Source organism: Hyla sarda, chromosome 9 (assembly GCF_029499605.1).
Source record: "Hyla sarda isolate aHylSar1 chromosome 9, aHylSar1.hap1, whole genome shotgun sequence".
NCBI lineage: Eukaryota > Metazoa > Chordata > Amphibia > Anura > Hylidae > Hyla > Hyla sarda.
In genome coordinates, this window is record NC_079197.1 from 77,842,830 (window position 1) to 77,868,664 (window position 25,835).

Sequence of the window (25,835 nt, forward strand, 5' to 3'; positions counted from 1 at the left end):
TAAACCTTCTTTCCATGTAATCTCTTTACTACTGGGGTGTCACACTGTAACAAACCTCCTGCTCTTGTAATCTCCTTACTACTGGGGTGACACAATGTAACAAACCGCCTCCTCATGTAATCTCCTTACTACTGGGGTGACACACTGTAACAAACCCCCTACTCGTGTAATCTCCTTACTTCTGGGGTGACACCCTATAACAAACCTCCTCCTCATGTGATCTCCTTAATACTAAGGTGACACACTGTAACAAACCTCCTCCTTATGTAATCTTACTACTGGGGTGACACACTGTAACAAACCTCCCCATGTATTCTCCTTAGTACTGGGGTGACACAATGCAACAAACCCCATCCTCATGTTACGAACTTGCTACTGGGGTGGCACACTGTATCAAACCTCTTCCTCATGTAATCTCCTTACTATTGGGGTGAAAAACTGTAGCAAACCTCCTCCCCATGTATTATCCTTACTACTGTGGTGACACTATGTAACAAATCTCCTCCTCGTGTAATGTCCTTACTACGGGGTGACACACTGTAACAAACCCCTCCTCAAGTAATCTTCTTACTACTGGGAGGACACACTGTAACAAACCCCCTCCTCATGTAATCTCCTTACTACTGGGGAAACAAAATGTAACAAATCTCCTCAAGTAATCTCCTTACTACTGGGATGACACACTGTAACAAACCCCCTCCTCATGTAATCTCCTTACTACTGGGGAAACAAAATGTAACAAACCTCCTCCTCAAGTAATCTCCTTACTACTGGGATGACACACTGTAACAAACCCCCTCCTCATGTAATCTCCTTACTACTGGGGAAACAAAATGTAACAAACCTCCTCCTCAAGTAATCTCCTTACTACTGGGATGACACACTGTAACAAACCCCCTCCTCATGTAATCTCCTTACTACTGGGGTGACACACTGTAACAAACCTCCTCCTCATGAAATTTTCTTACTACTGGGGTGACACACTGTAACAAACCTCCTCATCATGTAATCTCTTTACTACTGGGGTGACACAATGTAACACACCTACTCCTTGTGTAATCCTTGTGACACCCTGTAACAAACTCATCTAATCTCCTTACTACTGGGTTGACACACTTTAACAAACCCCATCCTCAAGTTATTAATTTACTGCTGGGGTGACACGCTGTAACAAACCTCCTCCACATGTAATCTTCTTACTACTTGGGAGACACACTGTAAAAAATAAACCCTCCTCATGTAATCTTCTTACTACTAGGGTGACACACTGTAACAAACCTCCTCCTCATGAAATCTTCTTACTACTGGGGTGACACACTGTAACAAACCCCCTCCTCCTGTAATATTCTTACGACTGGGGTGACACACTGTAACAAACCCCATCATCATGTAATCTTCTTACTACTAGGGTGACACACTGTAACAAACCTCCTCCTAATGTAATATCTCCTCCTAATGTAATATCTTGACTACTGGGGTGACACGCTGTAACAAACCCCCTCCTCATATAATCTCCTTACTACTGAGATGACACACTGTAACAAACCCCCTCCTCATGTAATCTCCTTACTACTGGGGTGACACACTGTAACAAACCTTCTCCTCATGTAAACTCCTTACTACTGGGGTGAAAAACTGTAACAAACCTTCTCCTCATGTAATATCCTTTCTAATATGGTGACACACTGTAACAAATCTCATCCTCATGTAATCTTCATACTACTTGGCTGACACACTGTAACAAACCTCCTCCACATGTTATTGACTTACTACTGGGGTGACACACTGTAACAAACCTCCTCATAATGTAATCTTCTTACTACTGGGGTGACACACTGTAACAAACCTTCTCCCCATGAAATATCCTTACTACTATGGTGACACACTGTAACAAACCTCCTAATCATGTAATCTCCTTTCTACTGGGGTGACACAATGTAACACACCTACTCCTTGTGTAATCCTTGTGACACCCTGTAACAAACTCATCTAATCTCCTTACTACTGGGTTGACACACTTTAACAAACCCCATCCTCAAGTTATTAATTTACTGCTGGGGTGACACGCTGTAACAAACCTCCTCCACATGTAATCTTCTTACTACTTGGGAGACACACTGTAAAAAATAAACCCTCCTCATGTAATCTTCTTACAACTGGGGTGACACACTGTAACAAACCTCCTCCTCATGAAATCTTCTTACTACTGGGGTGACACACTGTAACAAACCCCATCCTCATGTAATATTCTTACGAATGGGGTGACACACTGTAACAAACCCCATCATCATGTAATCTTCTTACTACTAGGGTGACACACTGTAACAAACCTCCTCCTACTGTAATCTCTTGACTACTGGGGTGACACGCTGTAACAAACCCCCTCCTCATGTAATCTCCTTACTACTGAGATGACACACTGTAACAAACCCCCTCCTCATGTAATCTCCTTACTACTGGGGTGACACACTGTAACAAACCTTCTCCTCATGTAAACTCCTTACTACTGGGGTGACAAACTGTAACAAACCTTCTCCTCTTGTAATATCCTTTCTAATATAGACATGTGCATTTCGTTTCGGAACGAATCGCTAAAATAACAAAAAGTGTGATTTTCGTTATTTTCGGACGATCCCGAAAAACGAACATGAAATATCGGATGTTTACAAAAACACCCCATTAACGAATGCTAATCTGACGATATTCGTAATGTGCCAAACATAAAATATCGGGTCTTTACGAAAACGCCGTATTAACGAATGCCAATCTGACGATATTCGTTAAGATCCGAATGGCGATTAACATATGCATTCGATAATTACGAATGTTGACTCTTGTTAACAAACAATGCAGTCTGTAAATAACGTACGCATTCGTTACTCACGAATGCATTTGTTACTCACGAATGCATTCGTTATGTACGAATGCATTAGTTATGTACGAATGCATTCGTTAATTACGAATGCATTTGTTTTTTTTGTTTTTTTAATTATAAATTTAATACGTACAAAGTCCATTAATGCTTACATCATTATCACAAAGCAAAAAAACAAAACCCCTCCCCCTCCCTTTTCCCTCCCTCCCCTTAAGAAAGCCTGCCCGAAATCCATTGACTTCCTTCCTTTCCCTACTCCTCTCTTACTCTTTACTCCTTTTCACTATCTACTTTCTCCTTTCTCCCAGGGTAGCCATTTATTCTCGATTTTTTTATTTCTTTCACTGTCCTTGAACCACAACAACTCATAAGTTCTAACCTTATTTATACCTCCTAACTATTCTTCCCTTGATGGAACCGCTGGGGCCAACCATTTCCTAAGAATCAAATTCTTTGCCACTCCCAATATTCCAAGTATAATATCAGTATGCTTCGTTCCCATTGTTCCTAGTCCATAAATTGCAACCTTAGGTTCAAAGAGCAATACCACGCCTATTCTAGCTTTAATAGTTTCAAACACTACACTCCAAAATTTTAGCAACTTCGTGCAATTCCATACCATATGTAACCAATTACTTCCCTCAAACCCACACTTGGGGCATTGTGCATTTTCCCTAACATTAATTTTATACAAAAATTGCGGTGAGTACTGTGCCCGATTTACTAACATCAAAAAAGACACCCTATTATTTGCATTGATCGTTGTTCTTCTAATATTCTTTAACACCAATTTCCACTCTTCTTCTGAAATTCCACCTATATCCAGTGCCTGTCCTAACTGTTTGACTACGTCCTCCCAACCCTTCTGACCTAACATTTTATATAAAGTACTCATTATTTTCCTTTTCCCCCCCCCTGTGCACTTTTAATATATTCTGTAATGTGATAACACCCTACCTTTAATTTCCCTTTCGGTTTTTGCTGTCCCAAGGCGTCTTTTAACTGTACATAACCAAAGTAATTAGTATTTTTTAGATTAAAGCGTTCACTCAAACATTCCCAATCTATTATTTCCCCATTTGTGCAAACCTGCTCTAACAACCTAATTCCTTTATCTTCCCAATTCACATATTCTGCAATTTTCTTTATTTCTGGGAAGTTCTCATTTTCCCATAAGGGGGTACACCACACACACTACTCATTATCCCTGTTGCTGACTTCATACTATCCCATACTTGTACCAATAAATCTTTAGCTACGTTCTCCTCTTCTACACCCTTCTTCAAACTCCCACTCTCCAACCACTCCCATATGGACCCATATTTCTTACACCCCCTTTTCAAATAATCCAATAGTGTTTGTTGCTCTTGAATAACCAATGTTAGTTGGGATGCTATGAAGTATTGCTGAAAATTAGGGAGACCCAGCCCTCCTTCCTCTAAGGGATGGTACAAATATTGACTCTTGATCCTGACTCTTTTTCCACCCCATATAAGATTGTTTAATATACTTTCCAATTTTTTAAACCAAATATTTTTAATCCATATGGGAGAAGCTCTCAAATAATGTGTTATCATGGGGAGTAATACCATTCTCAGCAGTCCTATTCTATCTGCCATTCCCAATCTCATTTTCCTCCATGTATTTACCTTTCCCCTTACCTTCCCCAACAGAGGTCCAAATTTAATCTCTCAAAATTCAAGACAGCGCTAGAGATCTTAACACCCAGATATTCCAAACTATCATTAAGTCTTAGTACTTTTACAGGGCCAATAGGGACCTTAATTTCTTCATCCAAAGGCATGAGACCGGACTTCTGCCAATTAATTTTAATTCCTGAGAAATATCCAAATTTTTCCACTAACCTAATCACTTCCTGTACTTTCTCTACCGGATTCCTAACAAACAAAAGCACATCATCGGCATATAATAACATTCTTTCTCTATCCCCTTGTACCCCAAACCCTTGAAAGACTTCTGTGTTCCTAACCATAGCTGCTAGTGGCTCTATAAAGAGTGCAAATAATAAAGGTGATAACGGACATTCCTGTCTTGAACCTCTTTTTTTTAAAAACGTATTCGTAAATTTCCCATTAATACTAATTTTTGCTATAGGAGCTGAATAAACCATTTTCATAGCTTTTAAGAATAAAGTGCCCAAACTAAATCTTTCCACCACCCCAAAGAGGAAACCCCACTCCACCCTGTCGAAAGCTTTGTTTCGTCCAACGACAGGATGGAGCGGGGATCCGCTCCACGTGTTTGAATGTTAAGGAATGTCCTGTGTATATTGGAAAACATATTCCTACCTACCATAAAACCCCTTTGTTCTTGCCCTATCATCTCACCCAAAACCTTTTTTAATCTTCCTGCCCATAATTTTGCTAAAATTTTGTAATCCGTATTCAATAGTGATATAAGACGGTAATTCTCCATCTTTTCCCTGTTGCCCCCCTTCTTGGGGATCAATATTATCACTGCTTCAGACATTGAAGGGGTCATAGCCCCTCTTTCCAAGGATTCATTAATAATCTCCATCAAGCAGGGCAACAGAGACCCATGAAATCTTTTATAAAAATCAAATGAGAACCCATCAGACCCTGGGGCGGAATTCCCTGCACATGTTCTCAATGCTTCTTGGACTTCCCCCAGGCTAATCCCCTCATTCATTTTCCTCTTCCCCTCCTCATTTAAACTTGGCAGAACTAAATTTTGTAAGAATGTTTTAATCTCCGATTCTGATTTTACCCCTTCAGATTCATATAATGTTTGATAATACTCCATCGCTATCTTCCTTATCTCCTCTTGATCTGTTACTATTAATCCCTGCTTATTTTCTAAATTAGTAATTTCCGTATTTTCCCTTAGATTTTTTATTATACCAGAGAGCCACTTATTGGATTTCCCCCCTTCCGCATAGCATTTTTGTCCCCAGAAAAAAATCCTATGTTGTGCCTTCTCAAGCATTAACTCTTTATATTCTTTTTTGCGCTTGTTCCAGTTTTCACCAGTTCTCATCTCTAGCATCAGTTGCATAAACTTCCTCCAATTTTTTTATCTGATCTACCAAGTTATCTTCTTTCTTCCTTACTTTCCTCCTAAACTGGGTTATATTTCGGGACAAAATCCCCCTCAAATATGCTTTCATAGCATCCCAAACCATAAATATATCGGCCGAACCTTTGTTTGTAGCCCAAAACCATTTAATCTCCTCCTCTATACCCTTTGTCACGTCTTCCACCTCAAACCAATGCGGATTAATATTTCTATTCATATTCTGGGGGGGGGACCCGATCTTCACCACCGAAACTACAACCACCATGGAGTGATCAGACAAGCCCTTGGGCTCATAGACAATTTTTCTAATACCCCTTGCTCCACTATCATTGGCCAGAATCAAATCGATACGTGATGCAGTTTTATGGCTCAAATTAAAACAGGAAAAATTTTCTTGCAAAGGATTCAGGTTTCTCCATACATCTCTCCATCCTACTTCTTTACAAAAATCTGCCAGGACATTCCTCCCCTCCCTCATTACTCCTCCTCTCCGGTCCCTTTTGTTATCCATTACTGAGTTAAAATCCCCGATAATATATACATCTTTGTAATTTTTATCACTTAAAAAATTCACCAGATTAACCAATACCTCTGTTTTGAAAGGGGGAGGAATATAAACAAAAGCAAGAATAACTTGTACCATATTCCACTCTACGTGGAGAAAAACAAATCTCCCTCTATCATCACAGCGAGCATTTTTAACCTGCATATTCATTTTACCGTGAATCAACACCGAGACCCCCGATGAGTAGTTTGTTCTAAATGAGGGGAATTCCTGAACAGCCCATTTCTTTTTCATTAGATGGACAGATTCTTTTGTTAAATGTGTTTCTAACAAGCATACCACTGCAGGTAGATAATTTTTAACCCTATCCATAATAGCTACTCTTTTCTTCCTCTCCTTAATACCTTTAATATTCCATACTAACATTTTACCTCCTTGGCTACCCTGGGTCTCCATACTCTTTTACTCCGTCATCTCTACTTCTAACCGATTTCCAGGCTGTCTTGAACCACCCTCAAACGGGCTGGGAATAACAGGAAAAAGCAATATTCAAATTATGGAGTCTCTTCTTAATGTCTCTATACTCCATTCTTTTCCTTTGAGTCTCTTTTGAAAAATCCAGATAAAAAAAAAACACCCGCGCTCCCAACTTCAATTTTTCCCCTCTCCCTTGATAACTTCAATAGGGTGTCTCTATCTTTAGCACACATAAATTTTAGCAGTAAAGTCCTAGGCAAAGCTCCGGGCGGTGGTTTGGTATATGGTATCCTGTGGGCTCTTTCTATAACATAACAGGTTGAAAACGTACGTTCTCCAAAGGTGTCAGCTAGCCATTTTGTGCAGAAGGCAATAGGGTCAGCTCCTTCTTCCCCTTCCGGAAGGCCAATAACGCTTACATTAGCCCTCCTTGATCTATCCTCTAAATCTTCTATCTTCCTTTTTAAGAAATTATTTTCCTTTGTGAGTTCTTCCTGCACTTTCTCAATGCTTTGTAGTTTACCGTCCATCTGGGGCACCATGTTCTCTATTTTCCCCACTCTTTCTTTCACCTTTTTTATATCTTCACGGATAAAACTCACGTCTGAGCTGAGACTGCCCACTTGTACTGTTAAGTTTTCTAATGCTTTATTACTTTTTTCCACACCACTTAATATGGAAGTTAGCATAGAATTATTCACATCTTCACTCTCTCCCTCCTCTGTTACTCCTTCCTCCTGAAGGGCTGCATATCTAGAGCCATACATGCTATCCCCATGTCTTTGTGTTCTGGTTTTAATTGTTTCTTTAGGTGATTTTAGAAATGTATCCATTTTGCCTGCTTCTCCTGTAACATTCCCGCCCGATCTCCTAGGCTGGATCTTGGGAGCCATATTAATTTGTTTGGCTTTTTTATGTTATACTCAAGGAAAACACCTGCACAGAAAAGAGGCAAAAAAGGTGCATAGTGCTTTCTTACCTTTTCCCCCCCTTGAGGCGTGAAGGTTTTTTTTTAAAAGTAATAGACTTACAGTTCTGTTGTTCAACTCTGCAGGCTCTAAGCTGTAAATCTGAATGCATACGTCCTGCAAAAAACCATACACCATTCAATAACAGAGAGTCACCAGCTCATCTTTCTTCAGTGAGTTATTTTATAAATTCAGACAGAGCAATACTTTTCAATATACACCTCCTCCTCTCTACCGATGCCTTCGGTTAATACGTTTTTGTTTCACCTTGGGGATAGCTGAAAAATTCCTCCACATAAGGTAATCAGCTTATATAACCAGTCCTCGGACTACCGATCATGTTCACATATACTCTTAACAACATTATCCATATAGAGGAGGGGTAGCTGGAGGATTATAAGGGGTATAGAGGTATAGGGAGGGGGGGGGGAAGTCACTTTATAGTTCCAAAACTGTGATAGCTCCGACACACCTCTGCCCCCCCTCCACCACTTTTAGTACAGTAGCTCATCCAGATTTCTTGATCTCACATGCTTATCCTATCATCTGTAACCAGGGTGAGGAAGTATACCCCACCAGACTCTCATAGACTGCCATTGCCAGCCTGCATTTCAGAAAAGCTTTCCTACAACGGACTTCAGTTAAAATGAATAGATTCAAGCTCACCACGCTGATCCTGGCCTCTGTTACCCGAGCTGATTGCAGGGCACCCGGAGCGGCCGGCGTGTTCCGTCGCACGCCGAGCCCGCTCACGTGGTCCCCCCAGCTGCTTTGCACCACTCGTGCTTGCGCTCCGTCTCCTTCCTCTTCTTCCTGCCGGATCTCTTTTCTGCTGACTGTGCGCCTCTCAGCTCGTTCACCTCCACCACTACTGTCCACTGCAGCGAGGCCGCCACACCCCCTCCCACACCGGACACCTCCATCTCCATACCACAGCGGGGAGCAGATCCGTCCGTCAGGTGGTTTCCTTTTTTCTTTTTTCTCTCTTTCCTCTTTTTCTTTCTTTTTTCGCCCTAATCAGGGACGTTCGTCCCAGGGTCAGCATCATGCCTCCTGGGGGGTGGGGGGAGAGGAGGGAGAGAGCCCTGGAGCGGGCGGAGCTGACGAGATCACATCCTCTCGTCACGTGACCCTTGTCCCAGAATAAACAAGGACTTGATTTGTTAATTACGGAATGCATTCGTTATTAGTTGACGAAATCGAAACTAAGGAATAATTTTCTCCATTTATTTGATTGGTCACTTTACAGAGTTTGTTATCACATGACATTAGTCAGCCAATCGGGGTGTCCTTCTACATCCTGTGTTTTTCACGGACATTGAGGAACTTTTCTTTATTCCTGTGAAAGTTTTACTGGTGTTAACAGTGACTCACAGTGCTTGTAGAGATGGACAGATCCCCTGAGGAAGACTTCCCCAGTGACACAGAGACAGCTAGAGGACAAGGTGTTACCAAGAAGCCAAAGGTAACCGCTGCCATTTTTTATAAGAGGACATCAGCAAGGCCTGCTGCCAAGTCTTCCAGTGGCCAAACTTCTAGGCAACCAATCAGAGACATCTGCCATGTGGAGACGGAGACTCTAGCAGAAAATGAGACAGCCATTACTGATGCTGAGGTGGCCCTAAATGTCCATCAAGAAGGCTCTGACACAGAAATAGACAACATCATGCATGTCAGTCCTGCCCTTGCAGATGTGAACATTGGCATTGTAGAAGAGGAGGTACCATGGTCCAGTATTGCACCAGATAAACCTTTTTCGCCACTACTATTCGTACATGACATTGATGATGACTATCAAGAATCTCAATCACCACCATCCTCCTCTGGCTCCATAGTTGTGGATACACCCTCCCATGCAAAGACTGCCACTGTCACCAGTACAAGGACTTTAGCTACTGCTTCCAAGAGCACTCCCCTTCCAGAAAAACCTTCCCCATCAGCACAACCCAGTGTCAGTGGTAACCGCAAATCTAAGGTATGGGAGCATTTCATAACAGTTGGGGATGGTCGCTTGGCCAAATGTAAGCTATGTGGCAAGGAAGTAAGTTGTGGCAAAGTCTTGGGGCATCTCACCAATGCAGGAATGGATAACCATCTGAGGACACACCACAAGGCAGTGTTGATGAGAGAAGAAAGTGGTTTGGCAGCTCCACCAAGTAAAAGAAAGGGAAGTAGTAGTGCTAGTTCCAGTGCTACTATGAGTTCAGCCTCAGATAACCTGGAAAAGGGGCAAGGGGCTGAAGCTGTTGTTCATCCCAGTAAAGGAAACCAGTCCACCATAGAACAGTTTACTGGTTTTCATCCCAGGGGGATTTCCCGCCAACAGTCCCGCAAGATTACCCGCCTTATAGGTGAGCTCATAGCCATTGGGGGGGCTCCATTTAACATGGTGGAAGGGGAACCTTTTAAACGCCTTCTAAAGGCACTTGCACCCCAATATATTGTACCATCACGTACCACATTCAGCAGAAGTATAGTACCTGCTTTGTATAAATCGTGTGTGGAAAAGAGGAGCTGGGAAAAGCTGCTGGACAGTCTGTACATCTAACCACTGACCTGTGGAGTGCTCCCAGTGGCCAGCATGCTTTCCTATCATTGACCACACACTGGTGGCAGCCCATTGTCACTGAACTTGCCCAAACCAAATCAGGTCCAAGAAGCACAGGGGCTGGTGTTGAGAATACAAATCAGGGCCACCGCTCATTCCTCCTCCATGCAGAGGTATTGGATGAGCAGCACAGCTCACAAAACATAACCAGAGCACTTAAAAAAAATGGTGGAAGAATGGCTTGGGGAACACGGAGATACACATCTGAAGATGGGTTTCGTGGTGACTAACGGTGCAGCCAAAATGATAAAGGCATTGCGTAATGGCAACTTTGTATGTGTGCGATGCTCTGCACATGTCCTCCATCTTGTGGTGAAGGCCGGTTTGGAAGACACCTCAGAGAGCAACACAAAGCTCACAGGAGTTCTGGATTCATGTAGAAAAATTGCAGGGCATTTTCACCGGAGTGTTAAAGACAGCCACTTACTCAGACGGGAGCAGAGTAAGGCAGGTGTTCCTCAACACAGACTGAAACAGGATGTTAGCACCCGGTGGAATTCCACACTAGAAATGCTGGAAAGAATCCTAGAGCAGCAGAAACCCATACATGCAAAGTCCCATGAAAATTATATTGGCATCACCAGAGCATTTGGTAGGGAGGAGTGGACCTTAGTTGCTCAGGTGGTTGCTGTACTTAGCCCCTTTCGTGCGGTCACGGAAAAGTTAAGCCAGGAGAAGGCAAGTTTGGCGCAAGTCATCCCTCTCTTTACTCATCTGTTAACCAAAATGGATGCCTTCCTGAATAACAGAGAGAAGTTGACTGGAGGCTATATAGTTGGTGATGTTGCCACACTGGTAAGGAGACTCCAGGTCCTACTACAGCGTAGGATTAAAGAGCTGACAGACACTTGCCCTGATCTAATGCTAGCCACCATGTGTGACCCCCGGATTAAGGGCAAAATGGCTCTCCAAGCAAATGCCCTAACAAGCTGGAGGGACAAATTAATCATCAAGGTGTGTGACAGACAGAGACTATTAGATGTGGGACAAGAGAGGCATGATGAGGAGGAAGAAGCAGAGGAAGATGAGCCTGCAGAAATCTCAGCAACCATCAGTAACACTGCTACAACCTCCTCAAGAGCTGCAGACTTTTGGGCAGAGACATTGCAAAGCCTGGTTGGACAAACCAGACAACCCTCTCGGATACCAAGAGACAAGGTGGCAGACATGGTCAAAATTTATGTGTCTGAACCAAATATATTTCCCACTGCCGATGCCATGAAATATTGGGACGAAAAGAGGGCTATTTGGCCTGCTCTAAGCATGGTGGCCCAGGAGCTCCTATCCTGCCCCCCAACCTCTGTGCAAAGTGAGCAGGTATTTTCTGTCACCGGGAACATTCTATGCCCACAGCGTTCTCAACTGTCCCCTCAGCTCATGGAGCAGATGACTTTTTTTAAAGTCAATTTGCCAAAGTTAGGGTACCCAGCCCTAAACTTTGAAACAAGTTAAAAAGTTGAAGTTACCTCTTCAGTTAAAGTTGAACACTGCAGTTACCCTTGAGTTCAAGTTTCGTTAACAAGTTGGAATGTTTTCCCGTTACTACCAGTTGTTTAAAAGTGAAGCAAGTGACAAGCTTAACAGCCCCTTCAAACAGGTGAGTGGTCTGTCAATCATCCCCTTCCCTCCTAATATCCCATTATTAATTTTAGTTTAATTTATACCTTTCCATCTTTCTTTCAGGATTTAGGAATCCTATTGCTGGACCTTGAAGTGGGTGAAAAAAAGGAGTTTCTTTCAGCAAATCACTGGTGAGTAACTTAAAATTCCATCAATTTTCTTTATAACAGTTGTGCTTTACAGTGCCTCTGCCACTAGAGGGACCCCTAGTAAATGAATGGAGCAAATATTCCAGAGGCATAATGGTCAATTCACACGTACATTATTTTTTGCAGATATTGAAATCTGCAGCATAATATGCAGTACATCAAATCTGCGCAGAATAATGTACGTGCCAATAGAAAATATAAGTCAGTGTATTATTTTTTTATTTATTTCTCTCCAGTCTGTCCACAGGGCTCTCTCTGCTGACACCTCTGTACATGTCAGCCAGGAACTGTCCAGATTAGAATAACATTTTCATAGCAAAGTTCCTGCTGCTCTAGACAGTTCCTAATACGGACAAAGGTGTCAGCAGAGAGCACTGTGGACAAGGGGGCAGATTTATCAAAACCTGCCAAGAGGAAAAGTTGCCCAGTTGCCCATAGCAACCAGTCAGATTGGTTCTTTCATTTAGCACATGCCTTGTTAAAAAATTAAAGAAGCGAGCTGATTGGTTGCTATGGGCAACTTCTCCTCTGGACAGGTCTTGATAAATCTCCCCCAAGATGTGGACAACACAAAAAAAAAAAAAAGTGGAAATAAAAATAATGTAATGTTAGTAATAATTTAGACACCACACAGGATAAAGAAAAAAATGTTTTTTTTTTCTTGAATGGCCAAGGCCTTCAATGCTGCAGTAGTAATAATAACATATCTTAAACAGAACAACAACTGAAACATATCAACAAGGCGAAATAATTTAGTCCCGTATATTTCAGTTTTTTTTTGGGGTATTGCTGCTGCTTATGGGGCATAACGTCCACCCTCAAATCATGCATCGCCTGCATCTGTTGTTGGCTATGGTGGGACAACATGGCCTGAAATTCTCCCATTTGTTTGGCCAACAGGGCTTGGAACTCTTGTTTTTGTGATCGGTGGAGTTCAACCATGGTGCGATTCTCCTTGGCCAGCCTTTGGATTTCTTTAGCAAGCTGCAGGTAAGTATCCCTTGGGACAGAGCCAGGAGCTAGGGTTGGGGGAGAGTGGTTGGTGTTGTTCACCTGGGGACACCTCCTCCTCCTCATCTATCTCAGCCGATGCTGAGGACAGGACAGGTGATTGGGGCAAGTTTTGATGGCGGACCATCCTCCCTGCAGATGGACCTGGTTGATCTGAAAAAAAAAATAATAATAATAATTAATTAGTAATGTTTTGACTGAAACAGTAAGAAAGTTTACATTACAGTGTGTCTCATTACTTTGATTAGCTGCCATCATAAGTTCTTAAAGCTTAAATAAATAAATAAACTACAATATGGTGAAAAAGTAATGAGTTTATTTCATCATAGGTAAAGAAGAAGATACTAAAATATTATATTATTAACCTCTGAGGAAATAAACTCATCACTATTTCAGCATTTTGGAGTGTTGTGGGTCTGGAGATGCTGCATTCTCTTGATTGTTCGATATCTATTTATGTATGCATGTGTGTACACACACACACACAAATATATATATATGTGTGTGTGTATAAACTGTATATGTATGTATCTATAGATATATATATATATATATATATATATGAATATTTTATTTATATCTATCTATCTATATACATATATATATATATATATATACACCAATATATACACATATATATATATATATATATATATATATATATATAGCAACAGAAGAATGCAGCAGCACACTACCAGATTTAGGTGAAACATGAATATGCAGTTAAAACATGGAGAGCTATACAGCTATGGTGTAATAGATGCAAATGTGAAACTATGAAATAGTAAGGCACTTAGCTCGCAAATTTGTCTCCGCCGGCGGTCAAATAGCTTGGACCGTCCCACCGCGATAAGGTGGCCTCCTTGGGACGGACCCTACACTGTGAATATGCCTCTGTGTGAACAGTTCAGTAAGCATGGCAGGGTCTGGAACATCCAAGAAACCTTATATACACACACCTGATAGAGGTGGGTGGGGTGCAAGGCCAACATGGAGGTAGCCACTCCCCCGTATGTGCAATACAGACAAAGAATAAGTCAGCCAGCACTTTAGTTGATACCAAACTATTATATGGACCTGGCCTACAGGTGCACGCTACTAGGCTAGATATACAGCAACAGAAGTATGCAGCAGCACACTGCCAGCACAAGGATATAGGTGAAACATGAATATGCAGTTAAAACGGAGAGCTATACAGCTATGGTGTAGGCCAGGTCCATATAATAGTTTGGTATCAACTAAAGTGCTGGCTGACTTATTCTTTGTCTGTATATATATATATATATATATATATATATATATATATACATACATATATATATATACCAATATATACACACACACATATATATATATATATATATATACACATATATGTATATATACATATATATATATATATATATGTGGGTGTGTGTATGTTTGGGATTAGTATGATTGTTTTATATTTTTTGAACAAGTAATTATTAATAATAATAATAATTTATTTATATTTTTTTACTCACCGCCAGCACTCTCGGATTCAGGCGACATATGAGGACCACCAAGGCCTGTCTCACTCCGACCCTCTGGCAGGAGATGGTTCCGGAACTCCTGCTCCCACTTCCTGAATTCCTTGTTTTTTTTTTATTTTACGCAGGACGGTTGCTTTACAGTCATAATACCTGCATGAGATATAGTTTATTAAAAAGTTTATCATACATTTAAAATCAATAAAAAGTTTTGTTGACAAATGTTACAACTGTTTGATTTTACTTATATGCACAATTGCATATAAGCAACAGATATAGCCAGTGTTACCAAAATGTCTGGTATGTTAACCCCTTAAGGACTAGGGGTTTTTCCATTTTTGCATTTTCGTTTTTTGCTCCTTGCCTTTAAAAAATCACAACTCTTTCAATTTTGCACCTAAAAATCCATATGATGGCTTATTTTTTGTGCCACCAATTCTACTTTGTAATGACGTCAGTCATTTTGCCCAAAAATCTACGGTGAAACGGGAAAAAAAATCATTGTGAGACAAAAATGAAAAAAAAAACGCCATTTTGTAACTTTTGGGGGCTTTGGTTTCTACGTAGTAAATTTTTCGGTAAAAATGACACCTGATATTTATTCTGTAGGTCCATATGGTTAAAAGATACCCTACTTATATAGGTTTGATTTTGTCGTACTTCTGGAAAAAATCCTAACTTCATACAGGAAAATTAATACATTTAAAATTGTCATATTCTGACCCCTATAACTTTTTTATTTTTCCGTGTATGGGGCGGTATGAGGGCTCTTTTTATTGCGCCGTGATCTGAAGTTTTTAGCGGTACCATTTTTGCATCGATAGGACTTATTGATCGTTGATTCATTTTTTCATGATATAAAAAGTGACCAAAAATGCACTATTTTGGACTTTGGAATTTTTTTGCGCGCACACCTTTGACCGTGGGTTTAATTAACGATATATTTTTATAATTTGGACATTTCCGCACACGGAGATACCATATATGTTTATTTTTATTTACACTGTGTTTTTTTTTTTATGGGAAAAGGGGGGTGATTCAAACTTTTAATAGGGAAGGGGTTAAATGATATTAATTCACTTTTTTTCACTTTTTTTTGTAGTGTTATAGCTCCCATAGAGACCTATAACACTGTACACACTGATCTCTTATACTGATCATTGTTATCCCATAGGGACCTATAACACTGTACACACTGATCTCTTATACTGATCATTGTTATCCCATAGGGACCTATAACACTGCAAACACTGATCATTGTTATCCCATAGGGACCTATAACACTGCACACACTGATCTTTATCATTGATCACTGGTTTCTCATAAGAAACCAGTGATCGATGATTCTGCCGCTTGACTGCTCATGCCTGGATCTCAGGCATTGAGCAGTCATTCGGTGATCGGACAGAGAGGAGGCAGGTAGGGACCCTCCTGCTGTCCTGTAAGCTGTTCGGGATGCCGCGATTTCGTCGCGGCTATCCCGAACAGCCCACTGAGCTAACCGGCATGGTTTCAGTTTCACTTTAGACGCGGCATTCAACTTTGAACGCCGCGTCTAAAGGGTTAATAGCGTGCGGCACAGCGATCAATGCCGCGCGCTATTAGCCACGGGTCCCGTCCGTTGTTAGACCCACCGTGGCCCCGCGTTATAGATCGGGAGCGGACACATGACGTTCCAGTACGTCATGTGTCCTTAAGGGGTTAAAGGGGTATTCCATTATTTTCAATAATGCACTTAATTATACTGTCTGTACCTCTGTGTGGTTTTAATTTTTCCATTTGTGATTAATTACTTAATTAGTAGAATATGCATCATTACAAGTGCCACACACAGTGTAATAATATTTAAATTCCCCATAGACTACTCTTACATTAAAGGGGTACTCTAGTGAAAGGCAGTAAGGAAAAATATTAACTGAACTCTCCAGGGCATGGTTATACAAACTAATATGTTTTCTCTCTATGGTATACTACCCCTTTAACCCATAAAGGACAGTAGGACACAGTCCATGTGATCATATATGAAATTTAAATTGCCTAACTGCTGCAGATGTCATGATCTGTATTGAATGATCATGGTATCTGGTACCCAGAATGAATGCCCAATTGCAGCAAGGGGTTAAACCCTCAGTGAAGGACGGGTTTAACCCCTTGCTGCAACTGGACATTAATTCTGCATTTGCAGCTCCTGAGGTATGATGCACGCTCACCACTCAGTAGGTGGGTACTTTCTGCCTGGCACTTTTCTGTTTAGTTTCTGTTTAATTTCCTTGCACCAGTTGATTTTAAATAAAAAAGGTTTTCACCAGAGTACCCCTTTAACTCCTCTGCTGCATGCTTGAGATCCTGGATGGAGCAACAGAGCATAGATAACACTGATCAATATGCTATGCTACCTAAGTTATCACCCTTTTCACATTAGGTGGAATTAAATATAATTATATATATGTAATAAATCCAGCTGTTGAAAAACTACAACTCCCAGCATGCCAACGGCTGTCTCCGGGCATGCTGGGACATCTGGAGGCACCCTGGTTGGGAAACACACACACATATTTATTATTTATATATATATATACACATATAACATTTACATATAGTACTCACCTTTTGCGGATACATTCGACTGATCGGTCCTTTGCTCCAACATGGACCACAGCGTCTCTGACCCGCTTCCAGGCCGCAAATTTCTCCTCACTGCCCACGGTGGTGGTGAACAGTGTGGCTTTATGTCTGGTGACAGCCGCCACCAGAGCTAGATTTTCATCTGTGGTGAACCTGGGGCCACGATTCTTTTTGGCAACAGGTGCCGACTCCTCCCCTCCACTTTCCGAACTTGGTGATGGGGACACTGACCACCCAAGTCCGTGTTGTCTACTAGTGGTGCCACTGGCAGTGCCACTGCTAATGTTGCCATGATAAAGGCGCCTCCTTCTCCTCTCTCCTCTTCCACCAACATTCACACTGACACCTGCACTCTCACTCACTCTCATACTCTCACCTTCCTCTCTCCCAGCCACACTTTCATGCTCTCCTCCAGACATTTTTATTCACTCAGTATCACAGTATAACAGCTCACAACAACCAACACAATACTGCATGCAGCTCAGCCCAGGTGGAAGTGGAAGTTGCTGGAACGAATTCGATTTTTTTTGTAATTTCAATAAACTTTATTGACAAAATTGCGGATGTATTCGTTATGCAATAACGAATGTATCCGAATAACGAATGTAGCCGAATAACGCATGTAGCAGAATAACGAATGTATCCAAATAACGAATGTATCCGAATAACGAATGTATAACGACTGCAGCCAACTAACGAATGTATCCGAATAACAAAAGCACCCGATAACAAAAGAGATGACGAATATATCAGAATACCGAACAAATGATAATGAATCCTATAACAAAAGTCCATTATAACAAATGCCTATGAAAACTAATGTTTCTGTTGACGAATGAATCCGATAAGGAATGCGTTCGAAAATTTTGACCGCCATTTTAGATAATAACGAATCTGTCCGAAAATGTCATCGGAAAATGGCTGCCGAACCGAAAACATACGAATATAGGTGTAAAAAGAAACGAAAAGAAACGAAAATTTTTGATGTGCACATGTCTATCATGTAATCTTCATACTACTTAGCTGACACATAGTAACAAACCTCCTCCACATGTTATTGACTTACTACTGGGGTGACACACTGTAACAAACCTCCTCATAATGTAATCTTCTTACTACTGGGGTGACACACTGTAACAAACCTTCTCCCCATGAAATATCCTTACTACTATGGTGACACACTGTAAAAAAACCTCCTCCTCATGTAATCTCCCTTACCACTGGGGTGACACACTGTAGCAAACCTCCTCCTCATGGTATTAACTTACTACTGGGGTGACACACTGTAACAAATCTCCTCATCATGTAATCTCCTTTCTATCGGGGTGACAATCTGTAATAAACCTCCTCCTCTTGGAATCTCCTAACTGTTGGGGTGACAAACTGTAACAAACCTCCTCATTAGTTCTCCTAACTACTGGGGTGACACACTGTAACAAACCTCCTCATCATCTAATCTCCCTACTACTGGGGTGACACATTGTAACAAACCTCATCCTCATGTTATTAACTTACTACTGTGGTGACACACTGTAACAAACCACATCCTCATGTAATCTGCTTTCTACTGGGGTGAAACACTGTAACAAACCTCATCCTCATGTAAACTCCTTATGACTGGGATGACACACTGTAATAAAACCCATCCTCATATTATTAACTTACAACTGGGGTGATACACTGTAACAAACCCCCTACCTATGTAATCTTCTTACTACTGGGGTGACACACTGTAACAAACCCCCTCATCATGTAATCTCCTCACTACTGGGGTGACACACTGTAACAAACCCCCTCGCATATAATCTTGTTACGACTGGGGTGACACACTGTAACAAACCTTCTCCTCATGTAATCTCCTTACTACTGGGGTGACACACGGCAACAAACCTTCTCCTCATGTAATCTCCTTACTAATGGGGTGACACACTGTAAAAAACCTCATCCTTATGTAATCTTCTTACTACTGGGCTGAAACACTGTAACAAACCCCCTCCACATGTTATTGACTTACTACTGGGGTGACACACTGCAACAAACCTCCTCCCCATGTAATCTTCTTACTACTCGGGTGACACACTGTAACAAACCTCCTCCACATGTTATTAACTTACTACATGGGTGACACACTGTAACAAACCTTCTCCTCATGTAATCTCCTTTCTACTGGGGTGACACACTGTAACAAACCTCCTCATGTTATTAACTTATTACTGGGGTGACGCGCTGTAACAAACCTCCTCATCATGTAATCTCCTTACTACTGGGTTTACACACTGTAACAAACCTCCTACTCATATCATCTCCTTACTACTGGGGGTGACACACTGCAACATAACTTCTCCTCATGTAATCTCGTTTCTTCTGGGGTGACCCACTGTAACAAACCCCATCTTCATGTTATTAACTTAATACTGGGGTGACACACAGTAACAAACTTGCTCACCATGTAATCTCCTTACTACTGGGGTGACACACTGTAACAAACCTCCTCATCATGTAATCTCCTTTCTACTGGGGTGACTCACTGTAACAAACCTCCTCCTCATGTAATCTAATTACTACTGGGGTGACACACCATAACAAACCACATCCTCATGTAATCTCCTTATTACTGGGATGACACACTGAAACAAACCTTCTCCTCATATAATCTCCTTTCTACTGGGGTGACACACTGTAACAAACTTCTCATGTAATCTCCTTAGTACTGGGATGACACACTGTAACAAACCACATCCTCATGTAATCTGCTTTCTACTGGGGGAAACACTGTAACAAACCTCATCCTCATGTAAGCTCCTTAAGACTAGGATGTAAGCTCCTTATGACTAGGATGACACACTGTAATAAAACCTCCTCCTCGTATAATCTCCTTATTACTGGGGTGACACACTGTAACAAACTCTATCCTCATATTATTAACTTACTACTGGGATGACACACTGCAACAAACCCCCTCCTCATGTAATCTCGTTTCTTCTGGGGTGACCCACTGTAACAAACCCCATCTTCATGTTATTAACTTAATACTGGGGTGACACACAGTAACAAACTTGCTCACCATGTAATCTCCTTACTACTGGGGTGACACACTGTAACAAACCTCCCCCTCATTTTTTCTTCTAACTACTGGGGTGACACACTCTAACAAACCTCATCCTCATGTAATCTCCCTTACTACTGGGGTGACACACTTAACAAACCTCCTCCTCATATAATCTCCTTATTACTGGGGTGACACACTGTAACAAACCCCCTCCTCATGTAATTCCCTTACTCCTGGGGTGACACACTGTAACACACCTCTTCCTCATGTAATCTCCTTACTACTGGGGTGACACACTGTAACAAACCCCCTCCTTATGTAATCCCCTTACTACTGGGGTGACACACTTTAACAAACCCCATCCTCATGTTATTAATTTACTGCTGGGGTGACACACAGTAACAAACCTCCTCCTCATGTAATCGTCTTACTACTGGGGTGACACACTGTAAAAAACCTCCAGCTCATGAAATCTTCTTGCTACTGGGGTGACACACTGTAAAAAACTTCCCCCCAATATAATCTCCTTACTACTGGGGTGACACACTGTAACAAACCCAATCCTCATGTAATCTCCTTACTACTGGGGTGACACACTGTAATTTACCTTCTCCTGATGTAATCTCCTTTCTACTGGGGTGACACACTGTAACAAACATTTTCATGATGTAATCTCATTATTACTGGGGTGACACACTGTAACAAACCTCCTCATCATGTAATCTCCTTTCTACTGGGGTGACTCACTGTAACAAACCTCCTCCTCATGTAATCTAATTACTACTGGGGTGACACACCATAACAAACCACATCCTCATGTAATCTCCTTATTACTGGGATGACACACTGAAACAAACCTTCTCCTCATATAATCTCCTTTCTACTGGGGTGACACACTGTAACAAACTTCTCATGTAATCTCCTTAGTACTGGGATGACACACTGTAACAAACCACATCCTCATGTAATCTGCTTTCTACTGGGGGAAACACTGTAACAAACCTCATCCTCATATAAGCTCCTTATGACTAGGATGTAAGCTCCTTATGACTAGGATGACACACTGTAATAAAACCTCCTCCTCATATAATCTCCTTATTACTGGGGTGACACACTGTAACAAACTCTATCCTCATATTATTAACTTACTACTGGGATGACACACTGCAACAAACCCCCTCCTCATGTAACTCCCTTACTCCTGGGGTGACACACTGTAACACACCTCTTCCTCATGTAATCTCCTTACTACTGGGTGACACACTGTAACAAACCTCCTCATAATGCAATCTCCTTTCAACTGGAGTGACACACTGTAACAAACCTCCTCCTCATGTAATCTCCTTACTACTGGGGTGACACACTGTAACAAATCTCCTCCTCATGTAATCTCCTTACTACTGGGTGAAACACTGTAACAAACCTCCTCATAATGCAATCTCCTTTCAACTGGAGTGACACACTGTAACAAACCTCCTCGTGTAATCTCCTTACTACTGGGGTGACACACTGTAACAAATCTCCTCCTCATGTAATCTCCTTACTACTGGGGTGACTCAATGTAACAAACCTCCTCCTCAAGTAATCTCCTTACTACTGGAGTGAAACACTGTAACAAACCCCCTCTTCATGTAAACTCCTTACTACTGGGGTGACACACTTTAACAAACCCCATCCTCATGTTATTAATTTACTGCTGGGGTGACACACAGTAACAAACCTCCTCCTCATGTAATCTTCTTACTATTGGGGAGACACACTGTAAAAAAAAAAAAAAAAAAACCCTTCTCATGTAATCTTCTTACTACTGGGGTGACACACTGTAACAAACCTCCAGCTCATGAAATCTTCTTGCTACTGGGGTGACACACTGTAAAAAAAACCTCCCCCCATGTATTATCCTTACTACTGAGGTGACACACTGTAACAAAGCTCCTCCTCGTGTTATTAACTTTCTACTGGGGTGACACACTGTAAGAAACATTCTCATCATGTAATCTCATTACTACTGGTGTGACACACTGTAACAAGCCTCCTCATCATGTAATCTCCTTTCTACTGGGGTGACACACTGTAACAAACTTCCTCCTCATGTAGTCTCCTTACTACTGGGGTGACACACCATAACAAACCCCATCCTCATGTAATCTCCTTACTACTGGGATGACACACTGTAACAAACCTTCTCCTCATATAATCTCCTTTCTACTGGGGTGACACACTGTAACAAACCTCCTCATGTTATTAACTTACTACTGGGGTGACACACTGTAACAAAACTTCTCCTCATAAAATCTCCTTTCTACTGGGCTAACTCACTGTAACAAACCCTTTCCTGATGTAATCTCCTTACTACTGGGGTGACACACTGTAACAAACCTTCTCCTTATTTAATCTCCTTAATACTGGGGTGACACACTGTAACAAACCTCCTACTCATGTAATCTACTTACTACTGGGGTGACACACTGTAAAAAACCTCCTGCCCATGTATCCTTTTTACTACTGGTGTGACTCACTGTAACAAACCTCCTCCTCATGCAATCTCCTTACTACTGGGGTGACACACTGTAACAAGCCTCCTACTCATGTAATCTCCTTACTACTGGGGTGACACACTGTAAATAACCTCCTGCCCATGTATCCTTTTTACTACTGGTGTGACTCACTGTAACAAACCTCCTCCTCATGTCATCTCCTTACTACTGGGGTAACACACTATAACAAACCTTCTGCTCATGTAATCTCCTTACTACTAGGGTGACCCACTGTAACCAACCTCCTCCACATGTAATCGTATTACTACTGGGGTGACACACTGTAACAAACCTCCTCCACATGTTATTAATTTACTACTGGGGTGACACACTGTAACAAAACTTCTCCTCATGTAATCTCCTTTCTACTGGGGTGACCCACTGTAACAAACCCCATCTTCATGTTATTAACTTACTACTTGGGTGACACACTGTATCAAACCTTCACCCCATGTAATCTCCTTACTACTGGGGTGACACACTGTAACAAACCTCCTCCTCAATTTGTCTCCTAACTACTGGGGTGACACACTCTAACAAGCCTCATCCTCATGTAATCTCCCATACTACTGGGGTGACACACTGTAACAAACCCCAACCTCATATTATTAACTTACTACTGGGGTGACACACTGTAACAACCCCCCTCCTCATATAATCTTCTTACTACTGGGGTGACACACTGTAACAAAACCCATCTACTATTATTAACTTACTACTGGGGTGACACACTGTAACCAACTGCCTCCTCATGTAATCTCTTTACTACTGAGGTGACACAGTGTAACAAACCTCCCCCTCATTTAATCCCCTTACTACTGCGGTGACACACTGTAACAAACCTTCTCCTCATGTAATGTCCTTACTACTGGGGCGACACACTGTAACAAACCTCCTCCTCATGTATACATCTTACTACTGGGGTGAAACAATGTAACAAACCTCCTGCCCATGTTATTAACGTACTACTGGAGTAACGCACTGTAACAACCCCCTCCTCCTCTAATCTACTTTATTCTGGGGTCACACACTGTAACAAACCTCCTCCTCCTCGTGTAATCTCATAACTACTGGGGTGACACACTGTTACAAACCTCCTCATCATGTAATCTCCTTACTACTGGGGTGACACAATGTAACAAATCTCCTCATCATGTAATCCCCGAAATTAAAAATGTCAAATTCCTAGTTGTAGGCCAGGGGGAGGTGTGGGTCCATGTGCCCAGGAAGGTCAACCTTACCTGGGCAAGTCCTCCTGAAGGGTCCCCTGACTGACTTCCATACCTGACAATAATTGAAAAACTGAGAACCGGTATGAGATCGGATATGAAAGCTGAATCCAGGTCACAGTTCCACGAGCTGGGCATGTCCGAGTGGTACGCGTTCATAAAACTGTATCGCAGCATCACGAGTAAGTACCTTAGAACGGCCGCCTGCCTCAGAATAGTAGGAGAGCAAGCCGTCCGGCTGTTTTCTCAGGGTACGCCAGGGCCGAGCGCGGGCTCCCCTGGGGTCGAACCTCTGGTTTCTCCCTTGGTATTTTCCAAGGGGATCGGGATGGTTCATGTACCCGAACGGGGGCAGGGCAGTCCCTGGGTGAATCCTCTGGAAGGGTCCCCTGAAAGGCTTCCATGCCTGTAGACTTTTGACATGCAGAGAACCAGAGACTCTATGAGGGCGGGAGGCATGAGTCCCTGTACACAGGCAGGGCATGCCGTCCTTGGGCACAGGATCGGTGATGCGGACCCCCCGGTGGCGGGGAGCAGAAGCGTCGGGCGAGTTGGCAAACATTGGCGGGCAGTCCACCAAGGCACCCCGGCCCTCCGGAGGTGAAAAGAAAAATTACAAAGTCCAGGTTGTTGGCCAGGGGGAGATGCGAGTCCAAATGCCCAGGTGGGTCAACAGAACACAGGCAAGGCCTCTGGAAGGGTCTTCCATGCCTGTAGACTTTTGACACGCAGAGAACCAGAGAGGCTATAAGGGCGGGAGGCGCGGGTCCCTGTACCCAGGCAGGGCGCGCCGTCCTTGGGCACAGGATCGGTGACGCGGACCCCCCGGCGGCGGGGAGCAGAAGCGTTAGGCTAGTAAGAATACATCGGCGGGCGGTCTGCCGAGGAAGTTCGTCCCCAGGGGAGCCTGCACTCAGCCACTCTCTCAGGGTACGCCAGGGAGGAATGCAGGCTTCCCTGGGGACGAACCTTCCTGTTTCTCCCTTGGTATTTTCCAGAGGGATTGGGCTGGTTCACTTACCCTACCCGGGGCTGGGCTGTCTCAGGGGTGAAGCCTCCGAAAGGGTCCCCTGACAGGATTCCATGCCTGTAGACTTTTGACACGCAGAGAACCAGAGAGGCTATGAGGGCGGGAGGCGCGGGTCCCTGTACCCAGACAGGGCGTGCCGTCTTTGGGCACATTATCGGTGACGCGGACATCCCAGCAGCGGGGAGCAGAAGAGTCGGGCGAGTAAACAAACATCGGCGGGCGGTCCGATGAGATGCCCCGGCCCTAGGGAGGCAAAATTAAATATTTCAAAGTCCAGGTTGTCGGCCAGGGCGAGGTGCGGGTCCCTGTGCCCAAGAGGGTCAACCGAACACATGCAATGCCTCTGGAAGGGTCTTCCATGCCTGTAGACTTTTGACAAGCAAAGAACCAGAGAGGCTATAAGGGCGGGAGGCGCGGGTGACACAGACCCCCCCGGCGACGGGGAGCAGAAGCGTCGGCGGAGTAAGAATACATCGGAGGGCAGTCCGCCAAGGAGGTTCGCCCCCCCCCCAAGGGAGTCCGCACTCTGCCGCTCTCTGTGTACGCCAGGGCCGAGCGCGGGCTCCCCTGGGGACGAACCTTCC

The 25,835-nt window shown here is 42.7% G+C and overlaps 2 protein-coding genes across 6 annotated transcripts in view; one reads left to right on the top strand and one right to left on the bottom strand.

Annotated features, from left to right (window-relative positions):
* Positions 1–7,947: 7,947 nt before the first annotated feature.
* Positions 7,948–14,916, top strand: LOC130291476 (zinc finger BED domain-containing protein 4-like). 5 transcript variants are annotated; one of them, XM_056540219.1, is made up of 4 exons: positions 9,357–12,087; positions 12,174–12,241; positions 13,160–13,249; positions 14,782–14,916. In XM_056540219.1, exon 1 carries the CDS (start codon positions 10,656–10,658, stop codon positions 11,940–11,942), a length of 1,287 nt encoding a protein of 428 aa, XP_056396194.1. In that variant the 5' UTR covers positions 9,357–10,655; the 3' UTR covers positions 11,943–12,087; positions 12,174–12,241; positions 13,160–13,249; positions 14,782–14,916. The 5 variants fall into 5 exon arrangements, with proteins under 5 accessions (XP_056396196.1, XP_056396194.1, XP_056396192.1 ...); XM_056540221.1 differs by having other exon boundaries at positions 7,948–12,241; XM_056540217.1 differs by having other exon boundaries at positions 9,357–12,241.
* The window catches only part of LOC130291474 (uncharacterized), a 72,576-nt gene continuing 61,556 nt past the window's right edge, over positions 14,816–25,835 (bottom strand). Inside the window, exon 2 of the mRNA XM_056540211.1 lies at positions 14,816–14,934. The gene's annotated coding sequence lies outside the window, so the exon portion shown is untranslated. The remainder of the gene's footprint in view (positions 14,935–25,835) is intronic.